The 17,417-nt window shown below is 34.1% G+C and overlaps 3 protein-coding genes across 3 annotated transcripts; 2 read left to right on the top strand and 1 right to left on the bottom strand.

Moving 5' to 3' along the window:
• Positions 1-4,101: 4,101 nt before the first annotated feature.
• Positions 4,102-6,454, top strand: LOC105626713 (docking protein 1). Its single transcript, XM_012208012.1, has 3 exons — positions 4,102-4,173; positions 4,733-4,906; positions 5,024-6,454. Exons 1-3 carry the CDS (start codon positions 4,102-4,104, stop codon positions 6,452-6,454), a joined length of 1,677 nt encoding a protein of 558 aa, XP_012063402.1.
• A 1,695-nt stretch (positions 6,455-8,149) lies between these two features.
• Positions 8,150-8,805, bottom strand: LOC105626712 (DNL-type zinc finger protein-like). Its single transcript, XM_012208011.1, has one exon. The coding sequence runs from the start codon at positions 8,803-8,805 to the stop codon at positions 8,281-8,283; it is 525 nt and encodes a 174-aa protein (XP_012063401.1). The 3' UTR covers positions 8,150-8,280.
• Positions 8,806-10,446: 1,641 nt separating this feature from the next.
• Positions 10,447-15,743, top strand: LOC105626711. The gene is made up of 5 exons (XM_012208009.1): positions 10,447-13,043; positions 13,139-13,264; positions 13,485-15,060; positions 15,236-15,407; positions 15,520-15,743. The coding sequence occupies exons 1-5, from the start codon at positions 10,447-10,449 to the stop codon at positions 15,741-15,743; spliced, it is 4,695 nt and encodes a 1,564-aa protein (XP_012063399.1).
• The last annotated feature ends 1,674 nt before the right edge of the window (positions 15,744-17,417 follow it).

Genomic DNA, 17,417 nt, shown 5'->3' with positions numbered 1-17,417 from the left:
TCGTCGTACTATTAAATTAATTATTATTATTACTTTACTTATACTATATATATAGTTATATAGTATATATATATATATATATATATATATATATATATATATATATATATTAGATGTTAATGTATTGTGCTATTGTCTGAAGAATAATTGCATCAGTATTATCTCTTGCTTTTGATAGAAATATAATGTACTTTCAATAATTCTAAATTTAATAATTCTAAATTTAATTAAATAATTCTAATATTTTTCTTCCTATAATCAATAATGCTATTATTGGATATCATTAATTTTTAATGATCAAAAGAAATTTTATTTGTAGACATTGGTGATCTTGATTTAAATATTTAAAAAATGCACTTTAAGATGTTTCTACTAAAATTTATATAACTACATTTTTAAAAATATATATAATTGTATATATGTATATATATATTTTAAGTATAACTGCAGATGTTATTGCAAGGATAGAAATTGTTTATGCGAAAAATAAATTTGCAAAAGAATAAAAATTGTGAAAGTGTAAAAAGATATGATCGTCTGACACCAAAAATCTTTCACCATTTTTCTTAAATAAGATGTTCTATTTCTCGTTTATATTATTTTTTTTTTTAAGCAGATAGAATTTCTTTTTTAATATTTTTTTTTATAATATGAAAAATATCTGTAGAGTAAATAATACACATAAAATACTATATAAAGTAGTCATAAAAAAGGTTTTTAAAAACTTGAAGATTTCATTACTCTTTACTAGAATTAATGTTAAATGCAGTAAAAGTAGTACGTAAAAAGTAGATTATTGTTAACAAAAAATTAGGCAAGATTAAATAAGTTTTTTATTACTCAATTTTATTATATATTATCTGTTATTTACACGATATCTCTTAGCGAGCAAAATATGAGACGGAAAAGTTATAAATGTGTTGCGGTCTACCACTTCTCTCCGTCCGATGTTAACATGTGATAAGAACCATCCATTGTCTACGTTCTATTATAAATGCTTACGCATCAGGAATAAAGAATCAAAGTGTGGAAACGGAAACTTTATTGCAGAAAATTTAAAAACAGCCTATATATTTTTTATTTAAATTCTTTATGCATTTTATTCAGTAGAAAAATATAAAAATTTATTTTTATATTTTAGTTTAAAAATATACTTAAACTAATATAAAAAATATTTAATACACCATAACAAATACAATAAATATTTGTTATCTACGAATTTTACTATCGTCCTTAAATTAAATAGTTAATAACTTGATAACAAATATAATCTAATTCTTGACCCACGCATTATCGCGCAGAATTTTTTACTCTCACTCGTGAGCTCCCCAACAAACGAAAATGGATTGAAATGAATTGAAATGGATTCAGATTTTCAAAAATATTGATTCACGAATGTTAAAATGAATGCTCAATCCTGAATGCATTTTTATTCATTTATAGGAATTGCATGGAGCATATCTCTATGCCTTTCAATCTAAAAATAATATTAGCCTTTTCTGTGCATTGTGAATACTGTTCAATTCAAAATTTTGAATAGGAAATGCAGTTTTTTTTTAATCCAATTGCATGCAAATGAATCTAATTGAATCCAATTAAATCCAAAAAAAGGATTCGCTATTTAAAATACGCATTCGGATAGAAAAAAGTTTCAATCCATTTTAATCCATTCTCGTTTGCGGAAAATAAATAATAAAGATTAATTTTTTTTGTTATTATTTATCTCGAGATTTTACTAACAAGTAATTATCTAATAAATAATTATCTAATAAGAGCTCCAGCAAACGAAAATGGATTAAAATGGATTGAAATTTTTTTCTATCCGAATGCGTATTTTAAATAGCGAACATTTTTTTTGGATTTAATTGGATTCAATTGAATGCAATTGAATTGAAAAACTGCATTTCTTATTCAAAATTTTGAATTGAAGTACAATATTCACAATTGTTTTTGCACAGAAAAAGTTAATATTATTTTTAGATGGAAAAGCATAGAAATATGCTCCATACAATTCTTATAAATGAATAAAAATGTATTCAGGAGTGAAAAGCATTTATTTTAACATTCGTGAATCAATATTTCTGAAAATCTAAATTCATTTCAATTTATTTCAATCCCCATACAGAAAGATTGCAGAAACATTGCAGAATGATTTCACTGAAACATTGCAATATTGTATGATGGTTGTAAAATGTTGCTACGAATCATTGTTGAAATTCCAACAATATTAAGATGTCCGTTTTTTGTTATTATATTGCAACAAAACGTTCCAGCAATATCGCAATGTAATGTATTTAGATAAATTGTTTACGAAGCTCTAAAATGAAAACTATTTTTATACATATATCTCACTAACTTTAATTTTTCTACAAATCACTAGTTCTAGTGATATGTGCCTTCCAAAAACAATATGTTATGATAAAATATTCCAATAAATATAGTATTAATTCTAAAAAATAAATTTATTCGTAAGGATAAAGCATGTGTGTGTGCTCCGAACAAACTACAAATATTATCCACATTAATAATACAATCGCTTGGTAAGTTAATCATGGGTTAAGTTAATCGCAGTGATTCTTTTTAATTCGAAATCACTCGGAGTCAATTGAAATCGATTAAAAAATAACGGTATGAAATTTATCAATAAAGTTCGAGCGCTGGTTTATTCTTGCGTTTACATCAAACATAAACATACATCATCAATTATATAATTAATATTTCGATAAATCGTTTTCAATAGATTAATTGCTTATCTGATAACAATGCATTGATTGAATTCATACTCGATATTATACAATCTTTTGATTTCATATTTAAAATAAATATAAAACTTAGCTAATGAAATAGCTAATCAAATAATAGATTAATAAATTTTTTATTTAAATAAAATGAATTATATTAATTATTATATCATAAAAACGATTGTTAAATTAAAAGACTGTACTACATAAATATTGTAAAAACTTATATTTTTATATTATTATTATTGTAACAATTAAAGAATTAAAGTTTTGCAATGTTTGTGAAATATTACTGACATTTTGCAGACATTAATTTACATTTCTGTAATACCTCTGCAATGTTACATTGCAATCTGTAATATTGCAACATTGCAACAATATTGTTTCAATCTTCTGTATTGTATGAGAACATTCACAATTGTGTGTTTTGCACAGAAAAAGCTAATATTATTTTTAGATTAAAGGGAACAGAGATGCTCCATGCAATTCCTATAAATGAATAAAAATGCATTCAGGATTGAAAAGTATTCATTTTAATGTGAATCAATATTTCTGAAAATCTGAATCCATTTCAATTCATTTCAATCCATTTTCGTTTGCTGGATTGTTGCAAATACTTTGCTCCGCGTGAAGTACAGTATATACATACATTGCCGGCCACGCTGAGTTGAGGACAGCGATTCGAACGACATCGTGCGTGCGCGCGTGCAGTCCGGTCACGGTGTGCTATCCGCACGTTGGTGTACGCAGTGCGGACGGTTAATCTCGTGGACGTGTCCGGCGCAGTCCGCCCTGTCCGCCGTAACGAATTGGTTGGTGTTTGGTTTTGGGGAGTACGCTCAAAGTATGCTACGCATACGGCACGGTGCGTAGCGTGTGTGTCGCACTGTGCGTTACGCGGAACATCATACGCGTCATACGTATACAGCACGGTATCGGCATACGGAGTATTACGGAGTAGTACTGGCCCTGAATACTGGCTCATTTGACGATTCTCTCATTCGCGTTCGCGATAGTCACACGTTGGCGAAGTGTTATAATATCTCCTCTCCCTCTCTCTTTCTCCCCGATCTGGCATGAAATGTCAAGCGTCCTGCGTTACCATGGGCTGAATCTCGACGTGCCGTAGCTGTCAGATATCGCGCGAAGAGGCGAGAGAAACACGTACCCGGGGGAAGTATTCGGGAGTTAGAGCGACAAGCTCAAGAGACGGGAAGGCCGGAGTGAAAGTAGAAATAAAATCGCACGTTCGAGTCTCTTTTCCTCCTTTTCCGTCGTAAACGTATTTTCCCAGTGGACGGGGACGAAACAAAGGGTTTCCATCAACGCGCCGACCCGTGCCGATGTTCGATCGCCAGCGATGGAGCCCGAGGAGCCTCTTATGCAGGGGATACTGCTGCTACCGCCGCAAGGAATGCTAGGCCAGCTCAAGGTTGGTATTCACGACAGAGATAAATTCCGTGGGATGCACCACGTTGACGCGATACACGATATCGCGATATCGCGCGCGACGCATCATCCGTAAACGGCTGTTCCTCTCTTCCCTTTTTTTTTCGCACTCCTCTTTCGCTGCTTGACCTGCAACAGGTACACAACGTATGCCACATGCCAACACACCCTTTAAACGGTTTAAAATATTAATATAATAAAAATATAAATATAAAATACAGGAACGAATTGCATTTTACATTCTGTCGCTCTTACATTATTTAACTCGGTACTTATTCAGTTTAGCTCTCCTCAACTTCTTCAATATTTAATCTATATTGATAGAAATGAGTACAAAACTTTTAGAATGAATCTTACTCTGAAAAATGAAATTTCTTTTAAAGACTGAAGATTGAGCTATCTTTTTCAAGACTGGCTCAATTTTCATTTTTTAGAGTGAAGATTCCATTTTAAAGAATTTAGAAAGCCGATAAAATGTTTATTCTATATATATTTATATAACAGGAAAATTTCAAGTAAACATAAGTGTCCATTTGTTTCAGAAAACCTGGCACAAGAGATTCTGTCAGCTTTTCAGAACGAGTAATTACGGGATCAAACGCGTCGAGATCTATGACAATCAGGAAGAAGCGATAATGCAGTCCCATTCTCCACGCATCATCACGTTGGATGCCTGCATAAAAATTGCACCCAGCAATCAGTCGCATGTCTTTACCGTACGTATTTATTCTACTCTTGAATTTGTTTCTGTGTCGCTTCTTTATCTAAAAAATTTTTCACTGTTAACTGTCTCTAAAAAGACAGTTTTTCATATGTCCATCTCATACACACAGGTAGTGACTAAATCAGGAATACACTATTTTGGCTGTTATTCGGAAATTGAGATGACTCACTGGATCACAGCATTCCAATTAGTCGCATTCAAGGACAGTGTATCGAATCAAATCGAAGAAAATAACGATCTGTATTGTACTAGTGGAGAAGGTGTATTTTCCGTTAAAGTTGTAGAAACGGATGCGTCTAAGCGGTGTGGATTGGAAGCAAGAAATTATACTTTGATTGTTGCCGCCGTGGACATGAAACTAATGGACGGTGATATTGTTTTATTCACATGGCCATACAGGTATATCAGGAGATACGGATATAGGGATGGAAAGTTCATCTTCGAGGCCGGAAGAAAATGCGAGTCCGGCGAGGGATCCTTTCGCCTGGAGCATGGTAGCCAACAGGAAATCTTCCGATGTATGTATGCCAAAATGAAGTCCATGAAGAAACTGTTGGACGAAGAAAGTAATCCAAATATAGAATGCAACGACACCCAATTTCAGGCAGCCTTATCTATGGAGCCTGGCTCTAGAGCGGCTTTACCACCCTCTTCAAACAATTCTAGCAATTTGATCGATATAGATTTTTCTACGCAAAGTTCTCAGAAGCCTTTGACTTCATCATCGAGTATGGATTCTACAATCTCGTCGAGTAGGTCGATAAATAAGTCCAAGCCCGCCAAACCACCACGAAAATACGTCTTCCCTAATCTGCTCGAGAAAAAATGTCTCGACTCGACAGAATTCCTAGATTTGCCTACATGCGGAGAATATAGAACTATAAGCCAAGGTAATTCCCCGGAATTATCTCATAAGAGTATCAGCAGTGTTATGCGCGAGAACGAAGAGAAACACTCGTATGATTTAGTGGAAATTAGGAATGACGCTTGGAAGACGCACGGTATCGATAGCGTACATCATACAGAAAGAGTAAACTCGAGTCTACCTAGTGAGAGAGACAAGGAGAATGATAACGACGATTTGCAATATGAAATTATGATGCCGATACGGAATCACGATGCATTCCAAAATTCGTGCAAAAGTAAATGCGGCGATAACGCAATTGTCACGCCATCGGCGATACAAAGTATTGCCAAGACAGACGAGTCGGATTACGATAAATTAGAACACTTTGGATCCGCGACGAAACTTAATCAGAAGTCTACGTACAAGTATACGAATTCCTCGCAAAGCATACATTCCAACGTCTCCCACGGGGAAAGTTCTAATCTTGTAAATCCAACGTGGTCTAATTACGAGCTCGTCGAAGATATGTCCGCTATCAGGCTAGCCGACGACAGCCATCTCGGTTATGGAATTATCCGGAAAAAGCCGGATCTTTCTGATACAACTTCCACAAGTAACACCGCGGGTGGTCCACAGCATAAAGTTTTCAACAACAGTGAATATGCAATTGTATCGAAACCAAAAAGGGTATAAAATACCCATACATTCGAGTATCCTTTCAAAATACGACGACCATGCCACAAAAATTCGCTTCTACAAAATTCTTATCTTTTTGTAATTATTTGTAAGGATATGAAGAATATGCTAGTCTACACCGCGTGTGGTGAGAATAAAAGTATTTCTTTTGCTTTATAGAATGATTGACGCGTTGCAAAATGATAAAAATAATTTCATTATTTTCGTATTGTCACATTTGTCCTATATTTTTATTCTTTTTTATTATATTTTTAGAGACTAGTCTTAATTGCTATTATAGATACGATGTCTAGGAAAGTATAAACGTTCAAAAATTCCATAAACATTTATGCCTTCGTATGAAATATATTCTAGTATTGATTAGGAAAGCTCAAAGTGATTAATATTTTATCTAACTGCATTCGACTGATTTAAAATACTACATTCAAAACTTGTATAGCCTTATAGAAACAAAAATGTTTTAATTGATGCCAAAATGACACTAAATCGTTGTAAACATGCAAGCATGTTAAAATCTTTTGATATTGAGTATATGTATCGGTGTACTTAGAAATTTATTATTATATACATCATAATTTTTACATTACAATCATAATTTTTTATTGCTACTATTTTCAACTATATCACTGTTATCGCTCTTTACTATCTTATGTTTTATATATATATATATATATATATCAAATTCATGTTTATTATTATATCTCTATAAACAATTCAAAAATATGTTTATTTTCTATAGGCATGTTATAAAGTTGATGATTCATTTAAACAGTGAAAAACTATTGATATATAAATATGTACATAATTTGATACAAATGCTTTCATAAAGAGATAATTAACAGATCATCACAATTGGATAAACTTATAGATATTTAATATTATTATGCTGCCGTAATTTTATATACATATATATGCATTATGAATATTAGTGCTTTCATCAGCAATCGAATCGATCATGTGCCTTAATATAGATACTAATTCCTATGAAAATCATTATATTGGATTTGAAAGATCCAAAATATTAAAAGTACAAACAAATTTTATTATGTACATTATAAATATATTATATATCTATGAGGCAGATGGACTATTAATTATCCATAAGAAATCACTATTATTCATTATGCTTAAATTAATGACTACGAATCATATGCAATAATGATATAAATAAGAATAATACCTACTTTTATATATTTTTTCTATTTGTAGAGTCTTTTTACAAAATTGTGTAAAGTATCATAATGATTTTAAGAATTTGTTGAAAAGCCATTTGTAATAATATGTCCTTTGTGCCAAACAAATGGTCTATCATTGATTGAAATCGATTAATACATATAAATACACAATTATTTATAAGAATTGCGCCAATCGATAAATTCTAAAATATATTAAACAGACATGTAAGATAAAAAGTATTTTTAAAACAAGTATTGTTAGACTATTTCTAGCAGATATAAAAGTATATTTAAAAACCTATATACATAAGGTTGATTCTTACATAATCTTCTACTTCTTTTGTTTTTCAGATACCAATAATGTAAAAAAAAAAAACAGTAAATATCAGTAAATTTGAATCTACAGATGAATTTTGTTGTTTTAAAATGATGTTCCAACCAGCGCAACAATAATTCACCTAAATATAAATATGATTTTTCAGCGTATTCTGTATTTTTAAAACAACTTGCATACATTTTGTAGCTGTATTTATTAATGTTACATATAAACATTTTGCAATAAATTTATAACAGAACATTTAGTACTTGCCTACACTTACATTCTATTCTTTTGTTTATAAAATAAGAGCTAGCATTCAAAAAGGAATTTTAGCTTTCCTGTGATTTGTCAATTATTTTAATTTTATCAGAGCATTCATCTGGTTTTATTTCATCAGCATCTTTGTTCTTTGATTTAAACTCTTCCTTCAAAATAGCCTCATAATAACCATCCTCATCATTCATTACCTTTCGCACAGTCTCCCCTTTCAGTTCCATGATTCTTTCAATGTTTGTTTTTTTATCAATTTCTGAGAACCATCCTAAGTTATCAGCAATAAGGTGATTATTCTTGCAACCTTCGCATCTCACTATTACTACTCCTTTATTATAAGCTAGCTTCGATATCAGTTTGGTTGTTCTCCTTTGGCATTTCTTGCATGTAAACATTAGCTTCAGCTTCCCCTTTAATTTGCCCAATTCTATGCGAGTACCACTGTCCTCGTGAGTAAATCGCATTTGATGAAATGCTCCAATGCTGCTCGGTTCGCACAAAACTGGAGCGTGACAATATTCTGCATGTCGAGTGCATATTACACGTACACCAAGACGTAGAATCTGTCGAATGGGCAGCATCTCGAGCTCACCTTAGAGTTTCTCTAGGAACACTAGCTTGTATATCTGATGACCGTAGCACCGCGTCTTGTCACGCGGTTTTCGTAGCGAAAAATAAAATAAGTGTTTCGCACGTGTCAGACTGTCAGGTTGTCGAAATTTTATGACGTCTACGCCTGAGATCTTCTCAAGGAATGCCGAGAATCTATGAATGAATTAAACAATTGTGTTTATGACTGATTCCACGACCAGCGTTGCATCATATGTTCCCTTCAATCTCCAGAAACTTCGTGTTTTCGAAATATCGCAGTAAATAACTCTGCCGGTCCTATAAAATCGGTTCTATATTAGTTGCAAGCTGATCGCAAATTTGTTGCGACAGCCAATAGGAAGCGTTGATTTCAAAATGCAAGTTTCAGATTGGTTGTCGCAACAAACTTGCAATCAGTTGTAAATAATGTAGAACCTACTTAAAGAGCTCCGCACAATAAAAGGAACAGGGAACAGAGAATAAGAATTTCAACCTATCAGAAATCATGTACAGTGGAATACACAGTTCCTAATAGTTGAAATTCTTATTCTCTGTTCTCTATTCCCTGTTCCTTTTATTGTGCGCAGTCTAAGAAGTCTATTCCTTTCAGGCATCTTCAACTAAACTTTCTGCACCGTTTATCTGTCTTTCTTTTCTGTTTGTAGAGAAAAGGAGAAAACATGAACGGTGTAAAAAATTCAGAGGATCAATTATGTATCTTGAAACGAGATGAAAATTACAAAAGTGAGCGAATTTACTAGAATACTGATAATTTTATTGGTCAACACTTAGTAAACACTTAGTTTGCTTACTTTTGTAATTTTCACCTTGTTTGAAGATACAGAGTATTACATGAAATTTTATTTCTAAGATAGAAAGTGAAAAATGAAAATTTTAACCATTAAAGTTCATAGAGAAATTTTTCATTTTCTATTTTTCATCTTAGGAAAAAAGTTTCATGATTGGTATTCAGAATCAACTCCCAGCTAAAAAGAACAGATCTATGATATAACCTCATAATCTTGAAAAAATTAAATTATTAAATATGTAAACTGACATAAATCGATTTACTCTCAATTGCATCCTGTATTAGTTTTCCTACTGAAAATATTACTGAAAATATAGAGACGGTGATAGTAATGCGTTCGCAAAACTATCCGCTTCCATCCGTCAATCGAGCGGGAACTTGAGAAATCCGGAGTTGCGTTCAAAAACTCATCCAATTATAATGTATTAGATGAGCAGTGGATGTAAACAAGAATTTAATTTGAACAGTCGTTGTAACGTAAATAATTGTATTGTAACTGTCATCACTTAGATTACGCAGGGCGTAGCAAAGCGAACATACCAAGCGAATATTGTGTCGCGGGAAAACACATGAAATCGCTGAGGACTGTTATTTCGTGAATATTTGAGGCGCAAAATGACGCGCATATCCGCGTCATAACCTATAAGCTTTTGTTGACGATAGACGCTACAGCGATTTATGAATATTAAGGCGGGCTAAATGTTTTCGACTATTAGTCGTCACATATACCGAACAACGAGAATTTCCAGGACGATTGAACACGCCAGAAGGACTCGGGGATGAGAGGCCGAGGGTGCGAGAGAATGTATCGTAGACAGTTAGTATGGAATACGACTCAGAATCCAGCTGCGAAAGCCGTCGTCTGAGAAACTTGGAGAATCCGGACGAACCGGTGCGTGAAAAATGCGACGTCTTGTGCCACTCACCATCACCATCGGTCGAATCATCCAAGTTCAGGTCGCACCTCTCCGGCAAGAAGAGCCTTTCCGCGCAGGTAATGGAATATTATCGCAAGTATTCCCGAGACGCCAATTTGGATCAGTATTTCTCGCTATCTATGTCGAATACTCCGCAGGAGGCTATTAAGAATTATTACAGTTTGTACGAATTAAACGTCCAAGTGGGTACATCTAGCAGACAGAGCTGTGTCGGAGAGGAGTACAATTTGAAGCCCTGTGTACCAAAAGAAAGGCGTAGGTGGGTAAGACCCCCGTTGATCGGGCAATCCTCAAACACGGATCATTCTTTGGATCAGGCCTCATCCAGGTATGTTCAACCATTGACAGATATCCAGACGCCATCGCCAGATCTCAAGCGTATTATATCGGAGACGATACACGAGGAGAGGAACGAGAGTCAGGAGAAGTTTCCAGAGGTGAACGAGAGAAAGCTGTCCTCTCCGACCTCCAGCGTGGCATCCTATAAACCACTGGAGTGGGACAGCGGCGCAGACGTCGGTTACTTCAATTCACAGGCTCACAATAAGCAAGGCGATAAAAAGTTGAGTACTATAGAACGTATGGCTCTAGCACGAGGATGCTCCGCTGCCTTACGGTTAGACCCGGAGGGTACAACTGAATCAGGGATGCAATCCGGAAAGAATGCGATGGCACAGAGTGGTTCAAAATCCATTGCTCCCGATGCGAACTCCACGCCGTTAATCGGAAATGTTTCAGGATCGGAGAGCGAGATAGAGATAACACCTATTGTAAAGAATCATTTGCCAGGCATTATAACGGGAGATGACATAAAATCGCAAGAGAGATATGTTCCAAGTGACTCCACGCAATTGAAAGCTGTAGTAAGGCCTACCAGATTGGAGATACACGACACTCCCACGTCGACGTTTAAGGTTCCATTAGCGAAATATTCGACGGTAGAGAAAAAGATTGTAAATAAACGCAAGGAAGTCATTCGTCCATTGAGTTCGCCATTGAAGAAAAGCATCTCGATGAATGTAATACCCCCGTTATCGTCGAAATGCTCATTGAAGAGGAGTCAGAGCGAAGTAAATCTTCACGCTAAAGAAAAGAAAACTGTATTTCCTCTAATCTTTAACTCCACATCCTCCATCGCTACCGTAGTGAATAAACCCGCCACTTGCGACAAGGTGATACAAACGAGTCCTGATGTATGCACTCAAGAATCCATTGGCGTGCAGGTATCAGATTTTGAAGAAACGAAACCGCCGACTATGGAGAAGAATTCTAATCTGCAAACGGCGATACATTCTATTTTGAAAAGGTCTAAAGATACATATAAAGTTAAAAATCCGAGAAAATGCGACATTTCAGCAGGTGACGCCGAGGTCAGCGCGGACGCGAAGGAGAACCAGAAACGTCGAAATAGCTCGGACATCTCCCAGAACGCATCCACTTCAGTGACACCGCAGCCTGACGAGATGGAAAACGTATCCGGGAGAGCCAATAGTTTCGAGTATTTTCCGGGACACACCTACGCAAATGTCCCAAACGAAAGGGACAGTCACGTTTCCTCGGACACCGGTAGATCGAACTCTACATTGCCAAACAGCAGTTCCAGTGTCAATGATAAGCTCTGGGGAGATTCGGATAGCTTGGTTCGAGATTTGGAGAAAAGTGTTAACATCTTGAAAAGTCTCGTCGATGCTAATAAATGCGATAAACAGATCAAGAAAAGACTGATACACCACGTGATTAAGCGACTCATAACTGCGAAATATACAGATGACAAAATAGAGCATAATTTGGAGGATAACGTTCCTTGGAATCCAGACGATGCCAGGAATAAGATGTACCGAGCTGAACTACTTCAGGCCCTGACGAATAAGCATAGCACTACCGAGTCGTCGGATGAATGGAACGTGCAGAAGAAGGACGTGTCTATGCAGAAGTCCATGGGGACTACTAGTGATGTAATAAAGGAAGTCACATTAGAGAGTAGTAATAGCGACAAGTTTGATCGACATACTGATAGAACGGAAATGGATGGTAGGAAAGCGCGATTAGGATTGAGAACGGATGATTGTCAGCAGACTAGCAATACGCCAACGGATCCTGATAAGAGCGAGAGCTCCGAATGCTTTGTGCCTCAGCGCAATCATAAGAACACTAAGGTAAACGACATATTTTGTTTCAAGGAGAACTGCAAACTGCCACACAGAGAGTCGACCACGACGAACAGTATACCACCAGATCACAACAGGATTTTACTAGATGCCGTCGTAAATAACAGAAGAACGCCAGTCGAGTCCAACAATAACACAGATAATAACACCGACTGGAGATTACCGACGACGTCGTCTGAAAGACAATTTGAATTGAATAAGTGCAGCATGTCCGAATCCGGTGATTCCAAGCTCGTTAATTACGCCGAGATGGAGAAGAGAAATCAACTTATTTGGATTACAAACGAGATTAGTCATCTCTGTAATTTAAAAAAGTATGTATTGCTCTGTTTTCTAACTTCTCCATTTTAGCAAACTCTTTTTTTTTTAACAGTATATCTTTTAATTTGGATTTCATTCTATTTGTTAGATTGCTAGAACAACCTAGGCGATTGGAAAGACCAAAATCCTCGCCAAGAAAATCTAAATCGGCGAATCTCAAGTCAAAGCAAACAGCGATACTTAGGCGGGAACAACACGCGGATGCCATGCATAGGTAATTCATAATATATTGTAATGATTGTATAATCTGAACCGATATTTATAATCCGATATTTATAGTCTTAAGATGTTAATACAACTCTGTGATTGATTTATGATATCTTAAGACTACTTAAAACTTATTAAATATAAGAACCGAATGATATTACTATGAATAGCGACTATAATGTAATGACTGAAATTCATACTAACACTGTTTAATTTCATATTCTCAGGAACATATCTGACTTGCGAGAAGATTCCGTTAACGAGCCATGGTCGTCTCACTGCAATTTGGCAGCATGTGAAACCCCTGGCGATAATATGGTTCAGAGGATCATGAAACGCAACAGTTGCACGCAAACGGCCATGGGCGTGGCTAATGCTTATTCGAAGACTGGCGGGGAGATCGTGTCTGCTAGCAGAATGCGGAGATCTGCAACAAAACATATTGCTGTCGGTGTGCAGACGCTACCTCAGGAAACGTCATCAACACCGGTGACGACAGAGTCCGATGTATACGATGCAAAGTATGCGAATCTTCAAAAGCCATGCGCACATTATCAAAACGACACCAAGTGCAGAGATCAGTCATGTCAAACGCACTCTACCCCGATTGTACAACGAACGTGTGCACGATGTAAACAGAATTCGTCCAAGAATTCGACCTTAATCAGATCACGAAAGGGTTATCAAGAAGACATACCGGCCATTTCGCAGCAGACACAAACGAATTATGCGAGCGACAATAGCACTACAGAATCGGTTCATCATCGTATATCGCAAAATAACAGTGTCCAGCCGAAACAGAAAGAGGCTAAGAATCAAATCAATGCGTCAAAATCAAAATGTAATTGCGCACATAGTGTTTATCCATTTATAACTGATAACAAGGGCAGCTCGAGCACTATTAAAGTCAAACGGACTGAATATTACAAACGACCGTTTACGACATGTCCATTGTGTTTTAAACAGAAGCCTGTTATAGACATTAATAATACCGTCTGTAGTGTATGTCAAAAAAACCCTTCTCATACTCATGATAACATTTCAGGGATAGAACAAACCTGTGGAAATGCTTGCGAGTGTGATAATGTCTCTGCTAACGATGCGGATAGGAGGATTGTCATTGGAAAATCCCGACAAAACTATAACGCGGAAAGTCAGAACAGAACGCGCGCGCTAAATTTCAGCGAACAGAGTGACACCGGGAAGATTTGTAATTGCACGAACGATTGTGCTGCGTGCCATAATTCAGGAATCACAGAAACACTGTGCGAATGTTATACGGGCGGTAAAATCGACAATAATGGCTTATGCCGTTTTGACTGTCATCTAAAGATAGACGGGCGTCAACCGCAGACACAAATTTACTCTGATAGTTCGCAGGATAGCGACGTGAATCAACAACGTAAAGTACAAAGTAGCTTAAAATGCAATTGCAATGAGGCTTGCTCCTGTAGTAATAGTCAAGTGAAAGACATTGTCAAAGGGAAAGCGTGCAAAAGTTATATATCCAAACCAAACTATGCAGATGATACCAGTATTAATGAGACTGAAAGAAATTACAAACGTTGCCGCGTGTGTGGTGCCATGTATCAAAATACTAGAAAATGTGGCTGTCGTCAGACATATCCCAAAGCTGTCGCGTATGAATTATCGTTTACAAAAACAACTGCCTCGAAAAATGAAATCTCAGATATACCAAAAGTCCTCAAACAACCTTTGAATGTAGGAAAATCTGATAGCTGTCCTTGTGATATTATAAAAAGAAATAACGCCAGCAAAAATCTTCATCAAACTACATTACAGGTAAACATTTGATTTATTTTAATAATAATAAATGAGATTATTCGGATATTAAATCTTATTACTTGAAACAATCTTTATTTGCAATGGCAATATTCTGAATTAAAATTGTTTAATTCACAGAGGATAGATAACAGTAGCATAACAGTTTTTATTAATGACATTAAACCGATTTTAGGATTATTTATCTAGGAATAATCCTGAATTTGTGGGCAATGCGGAAACACGCCGACAGTATTTGTCAGAAATATGCCAATTACGCGAATTGAGGAAAGAAAAGCGAATACAGTTATTGGCGATAGCTAGTATGTCCAATGTTATTAAATCCGCACCAATACGAAAGCCAACAGGTAAGATTACTTGTAAATATATCAAATTAATAATTTACGTTTTGTTATACTTTGACAAAAATTTGCAAATTATAACTTTGTATCATAATTTTTCGTAAATATTTTATTGCAGTTTACATGCAGCGAAAAATTACCGATGAGGAGATGAAGGAGAGATCACGTAAACGATATCTTCGATTGAATGAAGTGCGATTTAAACGGCGACAACAAGAACGGCAAGAGGAAGCACGTCGAAATAAACTTATGGCAAAAATCTTTTGCAAGAGATTGCAACAAAAAGTATTGAGGGGCCAAGTAGATTTATCTCAAAGCGTTAGCGTTATATCTAATTTGTAGTATTAATGGCATCTATTTTTGTAGAATGCTGTTCTATTTTCGCAAATTAGCGATCTATACCATGACAAGAGCTATCTCACAGATTTTATCGAAATTTCATTACTATAATTCCTGCAGCAGGATTAGAATTTACATGTTAAGATATATTTGTAATAAAAATAAATAAAACTCGTCAAATATGACGATACAAATTTGACGAATTTTATAATAAAAATTTATTTCGAGAGAAACATAATTGAAAAAAATTATATTATTGTTTGTTATTGTTTATTTTTATTTTTGAAGTTTTTAAAAGAATAAATAAAATACATATTGCATTTTGCACTTACGAACAAATTAGATATTTGTAAAATTGGAAATAAGTAGTATAATTTTAAGTAGTGTAATTTTATAAAATATATCGAACTTATTTTAAAAATATAAACTATTTTTTATTTTTTTATTATTAGATGCTTTTTCAGTTGCATTTTAGATCTAGACAGTTTTGTGACAAAGCATGTTGAAAAAGCATCTAATAATAAAACTCTATAAAATTGTAATAATAATTTATAAGATAACTACAAACTTAGATTTCAAATAATGAATGAATACAAAATAAGTAAATTTTAAAAAAATCTAAGAGATAGCTCTTAATATCACACCTACTTTAATTTCTAAAAATACCTATCCTTAAGTGAAAAAATTTTAGAATATTCTATTTTTTGAAAAAAAAAAGATATTCATTTCACCCTTTAATTGTATTATCTCAGATAGTTGCGTTAAAATTTATATTATGGTAATGTGTGTTTTTTTAGTAAAATTGCATAATAGGACTCGGATTTATGATTTATTTATGATTATATTGAATATATTGAATATTATAAATAATGAAGAATCTGATCTGTTTTACAGTAACGTGTAAAAGTTACTCGCGTATATCGTTAAGTCTACCGTTAGTGACGACATGATTAGTACAAACAGATATTGAATCTCTTTATACGTGTTTATACTTATACATATACTTTATACACATCATAGGTACAAAAACAAATTCTTTAGAAATGATCTGTATGTTTCAATTTCCGTTTCTTATATAAATATGAAATATTATAATATGAAAATCAAATTAAAATATTGATATAATTTTTCTGACTTCGTATTTAAAATATATATATATATATATAGTTACAATTCTTATCTATGTTCGACAATAATTAAATTATGTTAAAATTCTTTACATCATGATACTGATAGCATCAGAAATTGAATTTAGTGAAATTATACTGATAGAAACGTAACGATAATAATTCATGCTTATCCAATATATAGCAATATATCGTATATATTTGATATACATATAGTATAACAAAATTATTTTCACGTAGTAAAACAACATATCAATGAAACATACCATCGATCATAAAAAATGCTTTAAAATAAGAAACATAATTAAACATATACGTAGTACCTGAATCTTGTAGGATAGCATTTTTTTATTGCATATGAAATAAAACGTGCTAAGAAATTCTTAAAATATATGTATATTTTCAAGGGAAAAAGGACTATGTCACTTTATTCAACCTTTTAAATGTTAACATAATTATATAGATACATACAATATATAAAACTTTATCGAACAATCACGATAGGATATATTACGCTTAACGTGACATGATTTAACGTCTGCTTAGTGGA

The sequence above is a fragment of the Atta cephalotes genome (genome assembly GCF_000143395.1).
Source record: "Atta cephalotes unplaced genomic scaffold scaffold00006, whole genome shotgun sequence".
NCBI lineage: Eukaryota > Metazoa > Arthropoda > Insecta > Hymenoptera > Formicidae > Atta > Atta cephalotes.
The sequence above is the reverse complement of the archived record's forward strand: the minus strand, read 5'-3'. Positions and strand labels throughout refer to the sequence as shown.

What these genes read in the sequence shown, in the direction of transcription:
- LOC105626713 (XM_012208012.1), top strand. Translation starts at nt 4,102, where the DNA reads ATGGAGCCCGAGGAGCCTCTTATGCAGGGGATACTGCTGCTACCGCCG. An exon ending in GAATGCTAGGCCAGCTCAAG is followed by an intron (nt 4,174 to 4,732) that starts GTTGGTATTCAC and finishes CATTTGTTTCAG; the next exon opens with AAAACCTGGCACAAGAGATT. An exon ending in ATCAGTCGCATGTCTTTACC is followed by an intron (nt 4,907 to 5,023) that starts GTACGTATTTAT and finishes TCATACACACAG; the next exon opens with GTAGTGACTAAATCAGGAAT.
- LOC105626712 (XM_012208011.1), bottom strand. Translation starts at nt 8,805, where the DNA reads ATGCTGCCCATTCGACAGATTCTACGTCTTGGTGTACGTGTAATATGC.
- LOC105626711 (XM_012208009.1), top strand. Translation starts at nt 10,447, where the DNA reads ATGGAATACGACTCAGAATCCAGCTGCGAAAGCCGTCGTCTGAGAAAC. An exon ending in TTCATCAAACTACATTACAG is followed by an intron (nt 15,061 to 15,235) that starts GTAAACATTTGA and finishes AACCGATTTTAG; the next exon opens with GATTATTTATCTAGGAATAA. An exon ending in ACCAATACGAAAGCCAACAG is followed by an intron (nt 15,408 to 15,519) that starts GTAAGATTACTT and finishes ATTTTATTGCAG; the next exon opens with TTTACATGCAGCGAAAAATT.